Below are 15,804 nucleotides of genomic sequence, written 5' to 3'. Positions count from 1 at the left end.
TGATCTCTGGGGGTCCTCCCAACAAAGGATATTCTGTGATTCCATGATTCTGTGGTTTTGTGTTCCTGTACTGGAGTGGCTTTGATCTGAGCTCTGCAGGAGGATCTGGAACCCACCAAAGCTGCCTGGAGGTGCCACCTGGGCCCCAGTGGGGGTTGGAACCCTGTGGCTCCCCCCAGAATGTTTTGCCTCAGGGTTCCTGATGCTCCTGTGAGCCCAGCCCAAGGTCAGGCCTTGCTACAATAGGCACCAGTAGTCAAAATTGAGAGAGTGCCTGTGTAGGCAGAGAGGAGCTTTCCTGGATGGCAGATCATGAGCTGCCAGAGCTGGGAAGGGGGCTGTGAGCCAAGGAGTTAAAACTGATCTGATCTGTCCATCTTCCAAATAATCTGCTGGCTGACCCTGATCTCAGTCTGGTACAGGTGTCAGGAGCTGCCAGGAACCCAGGGAGTTGCTTTGTGTTGTGAGAGGAGCAGTTGTGGAAGGAAAAGTTTCTCCTTGGTGCTGCTGGCTGTTGTTGCAGGTCTGGTCCTACAGAGTGGCCATGGTCACTTGTGCTCAGCCCAGTGTGGGGAGCCTGAGGCAGCCCAGGAGAGGGTTCAGGACAGCAAGAACCCCTGGAGGTGTTGTGGGGAGGGCTGTGATCAGGGCACAACAGGGAGCTGGGAGCAGGGAAGTTCAGCACGCATCCATGGAAAAACTTCCTTTCCTTGTTTATTGGAAAAATTATTCCAGACCACCTGGTAGGTGTAAAAATAGAACAGTTCAGAGAATACTGTGCACTGTGGTGGTTTGAACAATCCCTGCAGCTCCCAGCAGGGCGTGGAGAGTTTAAATCCCACCTTATTCATCTTGAATCAGTGGGTACCAGCATTGCTCACTGAAGGCTGCCTGGCTTGGGTGGAATTAATTTACTTCAGTCCATTTATCATCAGTATCTCCATCATAAACACCAGCCTTTCCAGGGGTAGGCACAAGCAGGAGCTGTTTCCAAGTCAAATTCACTGTGAGGTTCCTGTGTGAGTCTCAGTGTAGTCCTTTCCCTTTCTCTACCTGTCCTAAACCTTCATTGAGAAACTTGCATTGAAGCTGTTGGTGTTTTTGTGACTTTTTCTGTTGAATAGCAATGGAGAAAAGATTATTTCTTTAGTGTTGAGATACCAGCACTGCTGAGGCCACCACTGAGACATCCCAGTAACCTCAAACCTGCCCCTCCTCTCAGAGACTGCAGAGCTCTGCTTCACCACAAAAATTCAGGTTTAAACCAGAATAGCAACAAAAGAGAATTTTAAAGGTTGTTATTTTAAATAGCAGAAAAGTTAAATAACCACTAATGCTGCAGCTACTGCAGCCACAGACTTTGATATTCTGGTGGTGCTGGGCTGATGGTTGAACTCAATGATCTTCATAAAATGTCTTTTCCAGCCTTAACAATTCTAAAATTTCAAGATTATTGTTATTCAAATTGGCACTTTTGGAGACTAATCCTCCAAAGGCGGGTTTAAAGATACTCTTGCTACAGCCAAAAGCCCTGCAGCTTTCCAGGGAGGCCAAACATGAATATCAATAAAGAGGAGCTCTTGGGCTGCCATCCTGTTGAGGACTACAGAAACTGAGATATAAATGTGGTCTAAAGGAGTTTTCAGAGAAGCACTGAGGCAGAGCAGCCCAGGTGAGACAAGGAGCACTGAATGCACTGGGCACACCAGGAAATGTCAGTAAACCATCAGCTCAAGCTGCACAAAACTCAAGCCCATCTGCAACTTGTTTTTTTGAGAAACAGCTGAGAATAACATGAACTGGTGTTACCTCCCCTAAGGAACTTTATTCCTCTGACATCCCTAGACTCAGCAGTTTGTGCAACCCTGTGTTCAAAACTGTTTCCATCAGCTGTGACCACAGGCTTCCCAAAAAAGTCCTGCAGGGTCCAAGCCACACTCAAGACACACAGAGAGTGTCACTGTTGATTCCACACTAGTGCAGCTTCATTCCCAAATTCAGCACAGGAAAAATGAGTAACAACCCCAGGAAAGGAGGAGAGCACCTGGAACTGCAGGGATGGTGTACCCAAAACAGAGAGTGCCTTCACCAGCAGGTTCCAGCCCAGCAGAAGGAAGAGCCAAGTGTCCAGACTGGCAGTGACTGAGGCAGAGCATCCAGTTCTTTGTGCATGACCAGCATCTTGCTGGCATGGCCTGAATACCCAATTATTGGCTTGCTAATGACATGTACATATCATTACCTGTCCCAAAAGTCACCTCACAGAGATGCTCAGGGCAGAGCAGCCAGACAGAAGATGTCTGCACTCTGAATTACTGCCTGAAGTACACAAAGGTTGTGTTCAGGAGCCTTATGTAAGGAACCTTCCCAAAATTCAGAGCATTTAAAGTGACACCAGCCTGGCTGCAGGATGGGTCTCACCAACACAACTCCCTGACAAGAGGGGCTGCCAGGTGGGGTCTGGCTCTGCTCCCAGGAAACAGGGACAGCAGGAGAGGGAATGGCCTCAGGCTGCGCCAGGGGATGTTCACTTTGGATTTTGGGAAAATTTCTTCATGGAAAGGATTGTCAAGCCCTGGAAGAGGCTGGAGTCCCCATCCCTGCAAGTGTTCAAAAAAGGTGTGGATGTGGCACTTGAGGGGTCAGTGGTGGCCTTGGCCATGCTGGGGATAAGTTGGACTCAGTCTCAGAGGGCTTTTCCAGCCTGAACACTTCTGTGACTCCATGAAATCTGTTCTTGGAGCACGCTGAGTTTAAATTATTTTTATCAGCACTGGTATCTCAATGCTGCTGAGGTCCTTCAGATTTCCAGAATCTTCTAGGCAAAAACTTCCCGTAGGTAGGAGAAAGTGCTATGTTTTTTCCAAAACCAAGCCACTCAAAACAAAAACTGGCTTTTCCAGTTGCTATGTGCCATTTCTCAAGAACATGTTTTACTGCCCAAGCCCTTTTCTCTGTGGTGGATTATTTTGGGTGGCTGTTTTGTAAATCCTGACACAGGAAGCCCTGTGGCTGTCCCAGCTGTGGCTGACAATCTTCTCTGGGGACTCTCTGGACACGTATCTCCTCCTTATTTCTTTTCTTTTTTTCCTCCTCCTCCTCCTCTGTGACTCCTTTTGTCTGACTCTTCCTTCCATCTCTCCCCTCTCCTATCCAGGCTGACAGGCTTCACCTCTGCTAAGTTAGAATGTCATCATTGTGACTGATTGGACACATCCAGCACAAATTTGTCTGTCCTGGCCCATCCTTTCTGTCATGTAAGGAACTATAAAGTGCAGAAAAGAAACCCCTCAAGAAAGAGTTTGTTTAGGGTGCAATGGCTTAAAACTGGTTTGGTTTCTTTTTACACTTAAAAATCTAAAAGTCGCTCAGCTTGATGGAAAAAATAAAATCAGCTGCAGTTAGACATCTAAAGAGCTTTCAAAGCTGGGGCCTTTGTGTCTCTGCATTTCAGTTCTTCCCTTTACAAACTGCAGTTCTCTGACAGCAAGAATGGGAGCTGCATAATTATCCCCCTGAAGAGCTGGGGCTTGGGGATTTGGAAGCATGGAATAATCTACTTTAGAATTTACTCCAGGAGCTGTCGTTTCTGAGAGGCTTTAATTACACTGTAATTGCACTGATACATGATCTCCTGTCTGTGCAGGCACTTCCCATTCCTGCTTTCCAAAGGATTTCAGCCTTTTTATATCAAATGCAGGCACAGTCACTACCCTTTGTGCTGGACCTGAAGTCACAGATTTGAGGGGTTTTGAGGGGTTTTTTGCATTTGTGAGTGGCAGAGCTGTGCCTGACAGCTCAGCCTGTGCTGGGGGATACTGTGGCAGCACTGAGGAACAGCTGAGAACTGGCTGCTGTGTCAGCAGTGAACGAGTGACATTTCTGGAATTCATGCTCCTAATGACATGTCCAGAGGAGCTGTGGCTGCCCCATCCCTGGAAGTGTCCAGGGCCAGGTTGGAGCCACCTGGGATTGTGGAAGGTGTTCCTGCCCATGGCAGGGGGTGGCTCTGGATGGTCTTCACAGTCCCTTTCAATCCAAACCATTCCATGGTGCTTTAATTTGGATGCTCTGTTCCCAAGGCTTTGCAGTTCTGTGGAACATTTGTGATATCAACCCCCTCAAGGGATTTAGATAATTTATATTCATCCTGCCACCAGATGCAGCACAGGGCAGGTCTGGCCTGGCCTGGCACCATCTGGTGTTGGTGGCCCTGCTCCTGACACAGAGAGAGGTTTGTCCCTCATGGTGTGGATGGGGAGGTGGCCCAGGGTGAAGATCAGCAGGAGGGGAAGGGGAAAAGTGCTGCCCATTCACCTTCACAGCTCTGAGCTCTATCCCAGAATCCAAATCCAGGTGTAATTCAGAGTTCTCTGTCTATCCCACATTTCCCTAACCAGCTCATTCCCAGTCAAATGGCCGCCAGCTTTTGGCAGATCAGGGCAGCCACACACACAGCAAGTTCTGAGAGCTGCCAGGAGACTCTTGAGTGAATGAAGAGCCTTGGAAACTTTCTCACCTTCCATGCAGAGAGGATTTCCAGAAGAAAGCAAAAAAAAGTGAACATGGAAATATCTTAAATCTCTTAAAATTGTACCAACTTATTATGTGTCACCTTTCTCTCCTTAAGGAAAGGAGAACAAGTGTCATTGGATGGGCTGAGTTGATAGGAATGATCTCTACAACTCCCTGACAGGAGGGTGCAACCAGGGGGGGATCTGCTCTCAGGGAACAAGTGACAAGAGGAAACAGCCTCAAACTGTGCCAAGAGAGGTTTAGATTGAATATCAGGAAAACTTTTTTTACTGAAAGGGTTGTCCAGCCCTGGCACAGCTGCCCAGGGCAGTGGTGGAGTCCCTGGAAGTGTTCAAAACCATCCCTGGAAGCATTCAAAAAAGGTGTGGATGTGGGACTTGAGGACATGAATTTGTGGTGAACTGATGGTGGTGCTGGGTCAGCAGTTGAATTTTGTGATCTTAAAGGTCTTTTCCAACCTCAGTGATTCTGTGAGTCTGTGGATTGCCGTGGCAGAGGAAGGTGCTCAGTGGTGGTGACCTTGGGGATGACCTTGCACAGAATTGAGCTGTTCTCATCCACCTGGTGTCTCATCATGGAATCATCATGGAATGGTTTGGGTTGGAAGGGACCTCAAAGCTCATCTCAGAATCACGGAATATCCTGAGTTGGAAGGGACCCCCAAGGGTCATCGATCCAGCTCCTGGCCCTGCACAGACACCCCCACAGTCCCCCCTTGTGCATCCCTGAGAGCATTGTCCAAATGCTCCTGGAGCTCCTTTGGCCTTGACCATTCCCTGGGGAGGTGTTGCAGTGCTGATCATCTCATTGCACCCCCTGTCCTGGGCAGGGACACCTCCCGCTAGACCAGGTTGCTCCAAGCCCATCCTGTGGCCCTGGGGGAGCCGTGTCCATGGTGCTCCCTCCTCATGAGCTCCTGCTCTGGGAAGAGCCAGCGAGGAGCGCTGCCCTCAGCTCACTGGGGGCTGGGCACTGCTGCCCCGTGCAGGGACAGGAGCCGGGCAAGGCTGGCCGGGAGCACGTCCTGATGTGCTTGGGGAGCGCTGTGATCGCTGGAGAGGGGAGGTGGTGCAGGAATGGAGGCTGCCCACACATCCTCCTGCTTCTCCTGCACTCCTCACACCCATCCCTGCTCCTGGGCTGCTGCCAGGAGGGTGGGCAGTGCCAGGATGCTGCCAGCTGCTTGTGGGTGCTTGGCTCAGCTTTTGCCGTCTATTCCCACACCAAGGACAGCCCTCCTGGAGAAATCACAGCCTGGTGCTGCTGATCCCACCCTTAGGAAAGCAGGAAACCTTCCAGCCCAACAGCTCCCCTCGAAGTGTGGGAAATGGATTTGTAGGGAATTCTCCAAGCCTGGCAGGAGGCTCACACAGTGTGCATCTTGTGTGCAAACCTGGAGATAAGAAATGCTGACTTAGAAATGCCATGGAACAGGACAGACATTGCTGAGAGAGAAATGGAACTAGAAACAAGTTTCAAAGGATGGCCTTGTAAATAACACTAGATACTTTGGAGAAATAGAACTGTGAAAGATGCATTGTAGTAGGACCACAAGGGGTAATTTTAGATGATTGGCTTTAAGGCATTTACAGCATGGTGTGGCAAAAAGCTGATAGGCCAAAAAACACTTATAGTGTATTGTAATTAGGAAAGAGTTGGCTTCCGATTGTGAAGGTGTGAATTATAACATCTGTATTGTCTCACCCTTCCCATGAGACTGAAAATGGAATAAAAGTTTTTAAAACACCTCTCAGTGGCCCCATCTCTGGGTCAGAAAAGGGCTGAGTCCAACATGGAAGAAGCAGTGGCTTGTGGCAGCTTTCAGGATAGGAGGCTCTGCTTTCCAAGGCCTGCCTCTCTTGGCCCTTTCATGGCTCACATTCATCCCTGGGCTGGTCCAGGTCCTGCAAAGCTTCAAGTTGTGTCAGGACAGCCATGGATGATCCTGTTCCCTCAGCATTACTGAAGGGAAATGGCAATTTGGGGCCTTTCGTATTATCTTGAGATTGGGTAAGTGACCTAAAATCATAGAAATAAGGCTATATAGACAAATCATAGAAAACAGGGCTGAGGGGGACCTTGGGAGTGCACCTAATTCACCTCCTGTTTGAGGACACCTCTGCCTGTATCTTCCTTTTGCATGCTCTTCTCCCCACTGATGAATGTTCCCTCCTTCCCACAGGCATTCTGTTCCCACTCCTTGTTTTCATGAAGCTTAATTAATTTGAATTTTTATACTGTGGTTAAAACCATGACTTCTTTGTCCTAAAGCTGAATGTTTGCATTTTCTCTTATCTATCCTTTAAATACACAAAATCTCCCACCAGGGGGGTTCTGTGCCTCCTTGGTCCTTCTAGGCTAAACCCACAATTCCTCTGAGTCACATTTGCTGGGTTTTTGAACTTTCTTGCTCTTTCTTGCCCTGACTCACATTCCCACTTGAACTGCAGTGCCCTGGCTGCATGAGATGCTCAGAGAACTAGAAATATGTAGGGGATTTTGACTTGCAATTTTCCTGTTCCTATGTCCTTTCCTAGAAAAACATGGAGACAGGGATTTGCCTCACATCAGCTGGAACTTCTGGATCTCTTTAGCACCAGGCTCAAATCAGTTTTTCATTCTTTATTAACCAACTATTTCTGCTAAGTGTGGAAGTTTGCATTTGTTCTCACTAAATTAATCTCTGTTTTCCCTCCAGACCATTCCTCCCCTTTGTTACCACTGTGGGTTCTTGAGGCCATCCAGGAGAGCTGGAACAGAACAGACTCTGGAGAACTCCAGGGCTTTCCCTTTTGGGATCCCTCAGGTTCCTCAGGGCAGTGTTAGAGGTGGTTTCACAGCCATTTGCTTCATCTGGTCCAGATTGCTGAAAGGTCATTGCTGGGTATCAGCTGTGGTTATCAAAGGTGACATTTTGTCACATTAAGATGTCACCCAGGCTGTTTTTCTCCCTTTATACCCATGTCAGAGCTGCCTTTGGAATGCTGTAGTCTGTGTGTATCTGTGATGTTCCCTGACAGCCTCTGGCCATACTGGGACCTACTGGGATCCTCTTGGAGTTCTCTCTGTGGCTGAGGCTGGGTGAGCTCTGCCAGCCTGCAGGATGTGCCACTCCTTTTGCAAGGGCTACTTAAAAAGTTTTATCTGTTAATGTTAGAAGAATACAATCTGTAAAGCCACGGTGGGCTTTAGATGATGTTGTGCCAGGGAGGGTCAGGTTGGATCTCAGGGAAAGGTTCTTCTCCAGAGGATGCTGGGCACTGCCCAGGCTCCCCGAGGCTGCCAGAGCTCCAGGAGCTCTCAGGGATGCCCAGGGTGGGATTGCTGGGGTGTCTGTGCAGGAGTTGGACTGGATGATCCTTGAGATCTAACTCAGAATGTTTTGTGATTCTCTGATTATTAATTGCTTTTCCACACACCAACAAAGTTAGAATGGGATAGCAGAGGCCAGCCATGAAGAGGAAGAAATGAATGACCTCTAAAAGCCAGTGCAATGAAAGCACATAAGTTTAAAGGCTTTGTAGCCACCCCTCACAGGCTGGTGCTGGTTGCAGATGGTATTGGCCTAAACAAAAACTACCTTTAATCTCATAAAAATGAAAGCAAACATCAAAATGTTCCAACAGCCCTGTGTGTGGCTTACCTCAGGCTGCAGGAGGGCTGGCAGGAAAAGGAGTGTGACCCCATGGAACTCACCTGGACATCCAGGGTCAGCCCCAGTGGCACAGGGCAGGACTTCTCCAGGGTGGAGTAAAGCCACCCATCCCTATTCCACCTTCCCTGCCCCCTGCAAATCACAGATGGTGCAGAAAGGGGAACTCACATGCTGGTGGCCTGTGTTTGTCCTGAGGAAGGAGTGGGCTGGAGGCAGCTGGGTTTGGGGCTCCATCATTTCCATTGTTCAGCTGTGTTGGAATTTGAGGTGTTTGACTTGGCTCAGCACAGGCAAAAGTGATGGAGTGACCAGGCTGCTTTTGGAGGTGATGCAGGCAAAGCCATATCCAGCAGGGCAGTGAATTCCATGAATTCCATGGGTTTGATATCTTTTCTGAGGACTGATGTTGTTATCCTCACAGCAGGGGAGGAAGGGGATGTGGTGCTGGGTGGGTGCACAGCAAAGGTCAGTGGAGCTCCAGTGGGGGACATGTGGCTCCTGTAAGGGGTCATGGCAGGGTGTGAAGGAGGGGAACACTGAATCACAAAATCAGAATCAGCCAGGGTGGAAAAGACCTTTGAGACCATTGAGTCCTTCCTATGACCTACCACCACCTTGTCACCCAGGCCATGGCGCTGAGTGCCACATCCAGGCTTTCCTTAAATACTGTTATTGTCACTTCTCTTTTAACCTTCTGATTCTGCTGAGCAGCCAGACCTCGTGGGCTGGGCTCACAGCTGCTGCAGGAAGGGTTGTGTCTGCACACAGGGCGTTCTGCCGGGGTGACACTGCTGTCCTCTGTCCCCAGGAGCCCTACTACGTGCGCTGCATCAAGCCCAATGACAAGAAGTCCCCGCATCTCTTCGACGAGGAGCGCTGCCGGCACCAGGTGGAGTACCTGGGGCTGCTGGAGAACGTGCGGGTGCGCCGGGCCGGCTTCGCCTACCGCCAGACCTACGAGAAGTTCCTGCACAGGTGAGAGGCTGCCTGCTGTAAAAACAGGGCACCCACTGTAGGGAATGATTGGCATCCAACTCCATTGATTCAGAAGGATGAACAATTGCTTTATTAAAACTATATTATATTACGTTATACTATATTGAAGAGATACTATACTAAATTACATACTAAAGAAGTCTCATGACTGTCTCCCGACAGTCAGAACACAGCTTTCTCCCCAAATGGCCAAGGAAACAAAACAATCCTCAGCAGAATCCAACTGACAAATCACTCTCAGTGAACAAGCTCCATAACACACTCCACATGTGCAAAAACAACAGGAGCAGCAAGTAGAGATAAGAATTGTTTTCTCTTCTTCTCTCTGTGCTTCTCCAGGAAAAATCCTGTGAGAGAGAATTATCTCTCTCTCTGTTCAGAGAATGTGAATGCCACAGGCTGCCAGGCACTGCCCAGCTCCTGGGGCTGTGCTTGGTTGAAATCAGCTCCTGGATAGGCTGAAACAGACCCCACAGGAGTGTGGATGCCCTGGTTCAGCCATGCCAAGGTGGCTGCTCTGGTTGTGCTGTGCCAAGGTGGCCGCTCTGGTTTTGCTGTGCCAAGGTGGCTGCTCTGGTTCTGCTGTGCTGAGGTGCTTGTGCTGCTCAGGCTCAACTCCTTGTCTGCTGAAACTCACTGGCTGTGTTAATTTGCAGTGGAAATGTGCAATGAGGAGCTTCCCCCGAGTATCACCCTAAAACCTGAGCTAATTAACTGGTGTTTTCTCTCTGAATTGTCTAATTTTTGCAGCAAGAGGTGGTGTGTCTGGGGGAGCATGTGATGGTGCATTGTGACATTATGTGGGAAAAACCTCTGGATTTCAAAACGGAAAGTCTGAAAAGGGGGATGGTATCATGACCCCATTAAATGTGGTTTTGATTCTTCTTGCCCTCTTAATTCCTACCAGACATGTGACAAATGACATGTTTTAGATTGAAATTTGTCTTAAGGCTTCACTAAATTAATGTGGGCCCTGCAAGTTCAACATGCTCTGATGGAACAGTGAATGGAATTTTTGTTCTGTTATTGAATCAGGTGAGAAGAGGGCTGTGAGAATAGAAAAAATTAAACTATCCAAGCAGGTGGGATGTCATGAGTTAGAAACAAAGTGCTGGTGAAAGATCTTTTCCTGTTCACAGTGGAGACTTGCCTGGATATATCACAATACCAAGGTGGAATAAATCCAGTCTGCAGGACTGGAGCTCAGTTTCCTGAAACATTCTGCAGTGGATAGAGTGTACTTTCACCTCACATGTGGAATTCATTACAATTTACTCTTAAGATTTGTGTAATCACTATTAATATAAACAGCTGCTTTGTTTTTAATGAATGTTTGATGAGCTCCTGTGAGCTCCAGCCCCAGAGTGTTTGCAGCCAGGAAACCAAACCAGCACATGGCAACTGCTTCAGCTTTTGGGCTGCTGGAACAGGAGTCCTGCCCAGCCCTGGAGTGGGATTTGACATCTAGAGTGAGGGATCAGACACTGTGTGTGTGTGTGGTGCTGCTCCAAGCCTGGTCTGCAATGGCTTTTCTAAATTAAAAAAAAATCAGAAAATAAAACCAGAAAAATAACTTCTCTTTCTGTAGGAGAAGAGTTTGTTGATATTTAGCCCTAAATCCTGTAAGGTAGGTGATATCTCCTCTCTCCCAGTAGGGAATGCAGTGAAGCACAGTTAAGACCATTATAAATGTCCTTCTCAAGCTCTCCTTGGATAAAGAAAACCTTCCTTTGAGCTTTGTGCAAGCCAGGCTGCCCTTTCCAATTTGAAGTATTTTCTTTTGGACCAGGACAGGCTGTCCCTTCCTGTGATCATGGCATCATCCATTTGGGTGACACACATGGCACTTAAACAGATGGGGTGCATTCTCTTGGTTTAATGTATAAATTACCATTTAAAAAAAAGCTGATTGGGTTTCAGGAAAGGGTTTGTGAGTGTAATCCAACCCTTTCCACACAGAGGCATCCATATGCCTACTCCAGGCCATGTCAAACATAGCTTGGAATCAACACTGAGAGCTGTGGACAGCAGGCTGGGAAGGGACAGTGAGGCCCAGCTGCAGCTGCACACCCAGCATTGTTCATTCAAGCTTCACCATTTAGTGGCTTCCAGAAATCTTGGTTCTTAGGAGAGCTGGACTGGGAAATGTTAACTCCAGGAGCAGCCTCATCGCTGTTGGGTGTTTCCATAGGGAGGTACAGAGGGGAAGGAGAAACAAAGCTGTTTGGAAGGGAGTGTTCCATGTCTGAGTGACCTGGGAAGCTGTGGGGATCCGCAGGCAGGAGAGGGGCAGGGCTGTGGTGTCAGGGAGCAGATTCATTCCAGACCCTGCCTGGCTATATTTAGCAGCAGGCCAGGAGTGTGAGTGGCTGTGGCATCCAGGCCATGGCCTGTGCTGCAGGGAAGGAGTTGGTGGCATTGTGTGACACCCATGGGACATGGGAACAGAGGGACAGCTGGGATGTTCCACCTGCTGTGGCTGGGAGGGAGGGGGGCCATCAGCACTGGAGTATCTTTAATGCCTGTGGGAAGGAGCAGGAGGATTTAACACCTGGGGCAGGTTTTTGGTGCTGTGACAATCCCTTCTCTCCTGAGCTCCTTGATGGGGCAGACCTGATCCATAGCCTGGATCCAAACCTGATCCATAGCCTGGGTCCAAACCTGATCCATAGCCTGGGTCCCAGCCTGATCCATAGCCTGGGTCCCAGCCTGATCCATAGCCTGGATCTGAACCTGATCCATAGCCTGGGTCTGAACCTGATCCATAGCCTGGATCTGAACCTGATCCATAGCCTGGGTCCAAACCTGATCCATAGCCTGGGTCCAAACCTGATCCATAGCCTGGATCTGAACCTGATCCATAGCCTGGGTCCAAACCTGATCCATAGCCTGGGTCCAAACCTGATCCATAGCCTGGGTCTGAACCTGATCCATAGCCTGGGTCTGAACCTGATCCATAGCCTGGGTCCAAACCTGATCCATAGCCTGGATCCAAACCTGATCCATAGCCTGGGTCTGAACCTGATCCATAGCCTGGATCCAAACCTGATCCATAGCCTGGGTCCCAGCCTGTTTCCCAGCCTTGTTCCCAGCTCGGGGGATTGCACTGCCAGTGCTTTGCTCTTTTATTTTTTCTTTTTCCTGACATAACTGTCTCGAGGTGAGAGATGTTTCCCAGTGAGTGAATTATTGCAGGAACATTTTCCTGATGAGAACAGTGCAGGGAGTCCAGTGTGCAGCATTGATGTCTGTGTGTGTGAGAGCAGGAATGTTTTTACCAGCACGTGCTAAATCTTCTCCTGGGAGTCTGAAGGGAGGTTTTTAATCCTGTTTATTTATCAGTGAGATCCCTGAAACCCCCGGGGATGGCGTTCCCTGCTTAGGCGCAGTGTGCACCTCCATTGCCCCGCTCCAAAGGCTGATTTGATGAATGAATGGGCGCTGGGATGTGTTTCCATTCAGGCTCTTTGAGGCTGTTCCGAGCCTCCTGCCGTGCTGCTCGCAGGAAAAGGGGGATTGTGAGGCCGTTTAAGTGTAACTGAGAGCTGAGAGCGTCTGAAGCTTTGAGATTGGTGCCTGCCTTGGCTGGGGGCTTTGAAGTGCAAAGTGGCTGAGCTCGCTTAGTGCTTGTTTTATTTAGAACAGGGCTGCGGGTTCCATTCCAGGGAAAACGTCTATTCCAGCTCTTGTTATGTCCATAAATCTTACGCAGAAAATTCACTGTTGCTTTTTGCAAACACCTGTTCCCCTAATCAGCATTTCCTGGGTGGTAATTCTTACACAACTTGGGCTGATCCCGGTTTGATTTGTAGATGTCTTAGTTCCAGTCTGCATTTCTCTGTACTGGAAAATGGAGTTTGGAGAGTGAGGATGGGAGGATTGGCTAACCCACACTTACAGGCAGTGTTTGCACAGACTGGGGCAGCCAAAGCTCTGCTGTGGGGGGAAGTGGCACAGTTTGTCAGAAATTACTCCCAAAGTGATGCACGAGAAAAAATTATTTGCAGAATTTTTAAATCCAGGTTTTCTGACTAAACAATTGGTTGCAGGTGGCTTCTCATGCAGAATATGAACAAAACAAAACTTTCCTTCCTTACCAAAAAAAAAACCCAAACCAAACAAAACCTAAGCCAACAAATAAAAATTAAAATTGGATACTGAAGGTGTGAAAAATGGGACAAATCTGCAGGAGGCCAATGCTGAGTTTGTTCCTTTGCATCAGTTCAGTGCTGATGGATTGAGCTCCTCCCAGTATTATTTTGCAGCATCTCACAAAATCATGCCTCTTCTTTATTAATTTTCCTTGTATTTTGAGGATCACAATTCCTGCAGAGAATGTCTTCAGACTCTTCCATCTCTACTCAGTTTTATTACAATTTAATTGATAATTTTTTCTAAAACTAGTTGAAGTTTGCCCTTCTCTAGCACCTTGGTGGCAAGTTCACCTTTGTAAATTCTACCTTTTAATTGCAGGTACAAGATGATCTCTGAATTCACTTGGCCCAACCATGACCTCCCCTCAGACAAGGAGGCTGTGAGGAAGCTCATCGAGTGCCACGGCTTCCAGCACGACGTGGCCTACGGCAAGACCAAGCTCTTCATCCGCACGCCACGGACTCTGTTCACCCTGGAGGAGCTGCACGCCAAGATGCTCGTCAGGATCGTCCTCTTCCTGCAGAAGGTAAAGCTTCCACTGCCCCAGAAACTCAGCTCAAGCTCCTTGAACCATCCTTGCTCTCCCTTCTGGCTCTGTTGCTGCACAGATTCCAGACTTCTGCACTTTGGTCACTGCTGGATATTTTTAGGCCTCTTTCCATGGTGCTTTCTAGAGCCTGGGTGTACTGAGAGGTGTAGCACCTAAAAAGTTGTTCATCACTGTTTAAAAACTTGCTCTTTTCTGAGTGGAAAGGGGATGCCTGGGAGCTTGAGGGACTTTTATGGCTGAAATGTGGAATCAGAGAATTCCAGGCTGGTTTGGATCAGGAGGAACCTTAAAGCTCAGTCCCACCACGCCCTGGCACAGGGTGCCCAGAGCAGCTGTGGCTGCCCCTGGATCCCTGGAAGTGCCCAAGGCCAGGCTGGATGGGGTCAAGTGGAAGGTGTCCCTGCCCATGGCAGGGGATGGGACTGGGGGAGCTTTCAGGTTCCTTTCAACACAGACCATCCCATGGTTCTCTGGTGTTAGCACTTGCTGAAATCTGTGTCTGTACAAGCAAGATCTGTCTGGCAAAGAGCAGAAATGATGGGGCTGACCTTGCCCTGCCAGGCAAAATGGATTAGTTCCAGACTTTTAGAAACTGATTTCTTAAAATGTGTATCTTGTGTGAAATCCTTGGAATCTGGGAAAGAACAGAACCTCTGAACCCATTCCTGTCCCTCACAAATAGAAACTGCTGCTGCTGACAGATGGGTGTAAAAACTTGACAGAACAAAAGCTCTGCAGGGAACACAGGTTTGCACAAACTCTCCAAACCTGGCAGACTGAATGGGGAAGAGCCTGAAGGAGAAGTTTCCCCCTGGAAGCTCTGAGTTCTGTGGATCACTCATATTTGTGATGTCTGCAGTGCATTGGATGTGATTCCCTTCCTGGAAACCCAACCAGTTTGACCAGGATGGGAGCAGAAAGCATCAAGGCTAGGGTTGGTCTCTTGGTATTTGTTGTGCTGAATGGTTTAGTAGGGAATTCTGCACCTTTTGTGTGCAGTGAGTATTTCTGGAAAGGCCAAGCTCAGGCTGTGGAGGATGCAGGCCCTGCCTTTCTCTGAGTTTTGTGGTTCAGAGTTTTGTTCCCTGTTCTGAGCATGTACTGTTGCTGAGCTTCCTTGAACTCTCAACATCTTCTCCTACCTTCCTTCCCTGGAAAGTGGAGCACTTTTCCATCTGGTTTATTCTCCTGGGTGGCCTGGGGCTGACCTGTGGGGCTCCCATGCCCCCTGGGAGGGTTCCTGGATCCTTACCTGTGCTCTCCTGTGCTCACCAGGGGTTCTAGGGAGGAATTTCCTGCCTGGAGCCACTTGGATGCTTTCAGGGAGTTCACAGGGCCACAGCTCTAACCCAGAGTCTCTTTCTCCCCAGGAATGGGGTGAGCTAACGAGTTCCTTGAGGAATAAAGCTGCAGGGGGTACTGCTTGCTCCCAGGTGACTCCAGCTTTCATATTAAACCAGGGAGCAACTGAGGGGTGATCTTTTTGGAAATTGCAAGGTGCAGCTACTGGAGAATAATTTCAGAGCCCCAGGCTGTGTTGCTGTGGGAGCAGATCACGGCTCAGTGAGCTCCAAGCTCCTCCTTCAGATAAATCCAGTGAGAGGCACAGTTTGAACAGCAACTTGTCAGTTTTGTGAGTTTGCTGCCAGCTCCAGAATTACATTGTCTGGGCTGGGATCTGGAGTGAGCTTAGCATCAAAGACAGCAGGGCAAAGGGTGTTTTTGTCCCTGGAAGGTAAATAACCTGCTTAGGTGTAATGGATCAACTCCTTTGCCCCACAAAGGGTTTTCTGCAATAGGTTTGTGTAGCATCAGGTGTGGAATAACTGTGGTGCTTCTGGGGGTTTCCTTGTTGCCACAGTCAGCAAAAGTGATAGAAATTAAAATGTTGGTGCACACTGTCCTGTGGCTT

The 15,804-nt window shown here is 48.7% G+C and overlaps 1 protein-coding gene across 2 annotated transcripts in view; it reads left to right on the top strand.

The window, feature by feature from the left end:
• MYO1D (myosin ID) overlaps positions 1-15,804 on the top strand; it is a 152,749-nt gene that overhangs the window by 54,605 nt on the left and 82,340 nt on the right. For both annotated transcript variants that reach the window (XM_041461977.1, XM_041461978.1), the window contains exons 15-16: positions 9,000-9,166; positions 13,661-13,868. In XM_041461977.1, coding sequence (XP_041317911.1) covers positions 9,000-9,166; positions 13,661-13,868 — 375 coding nt within the window. The remainder of the gene's footprint in view (positions 1-8,999; positions 9,167-13,660; positions 13,869-15,804) is intronic.

The sequence above is a fragment of the Pyrgilauda ruficollis genome, unplaced genomic scaffold (genome assembly GCF_017590135.1).
Source record: "Pyrgilauda ruficollis isolate IOZ18807 unplaced genomic scaffold, ASM1759013v1 scaffold159, whole genome shotgun sequence".
Taxonomy (NCBI): Eukaryota; Metazoa; Chordata; class Aves; order Passeriformes; family Passeridae; genus Pyrgilauda; species Pyrgilauda ruficollis.
Note: the sequence above shows the minus strand (reverse complement) of the source record. Positions and strands in the feature narration are given on the sequence as shown.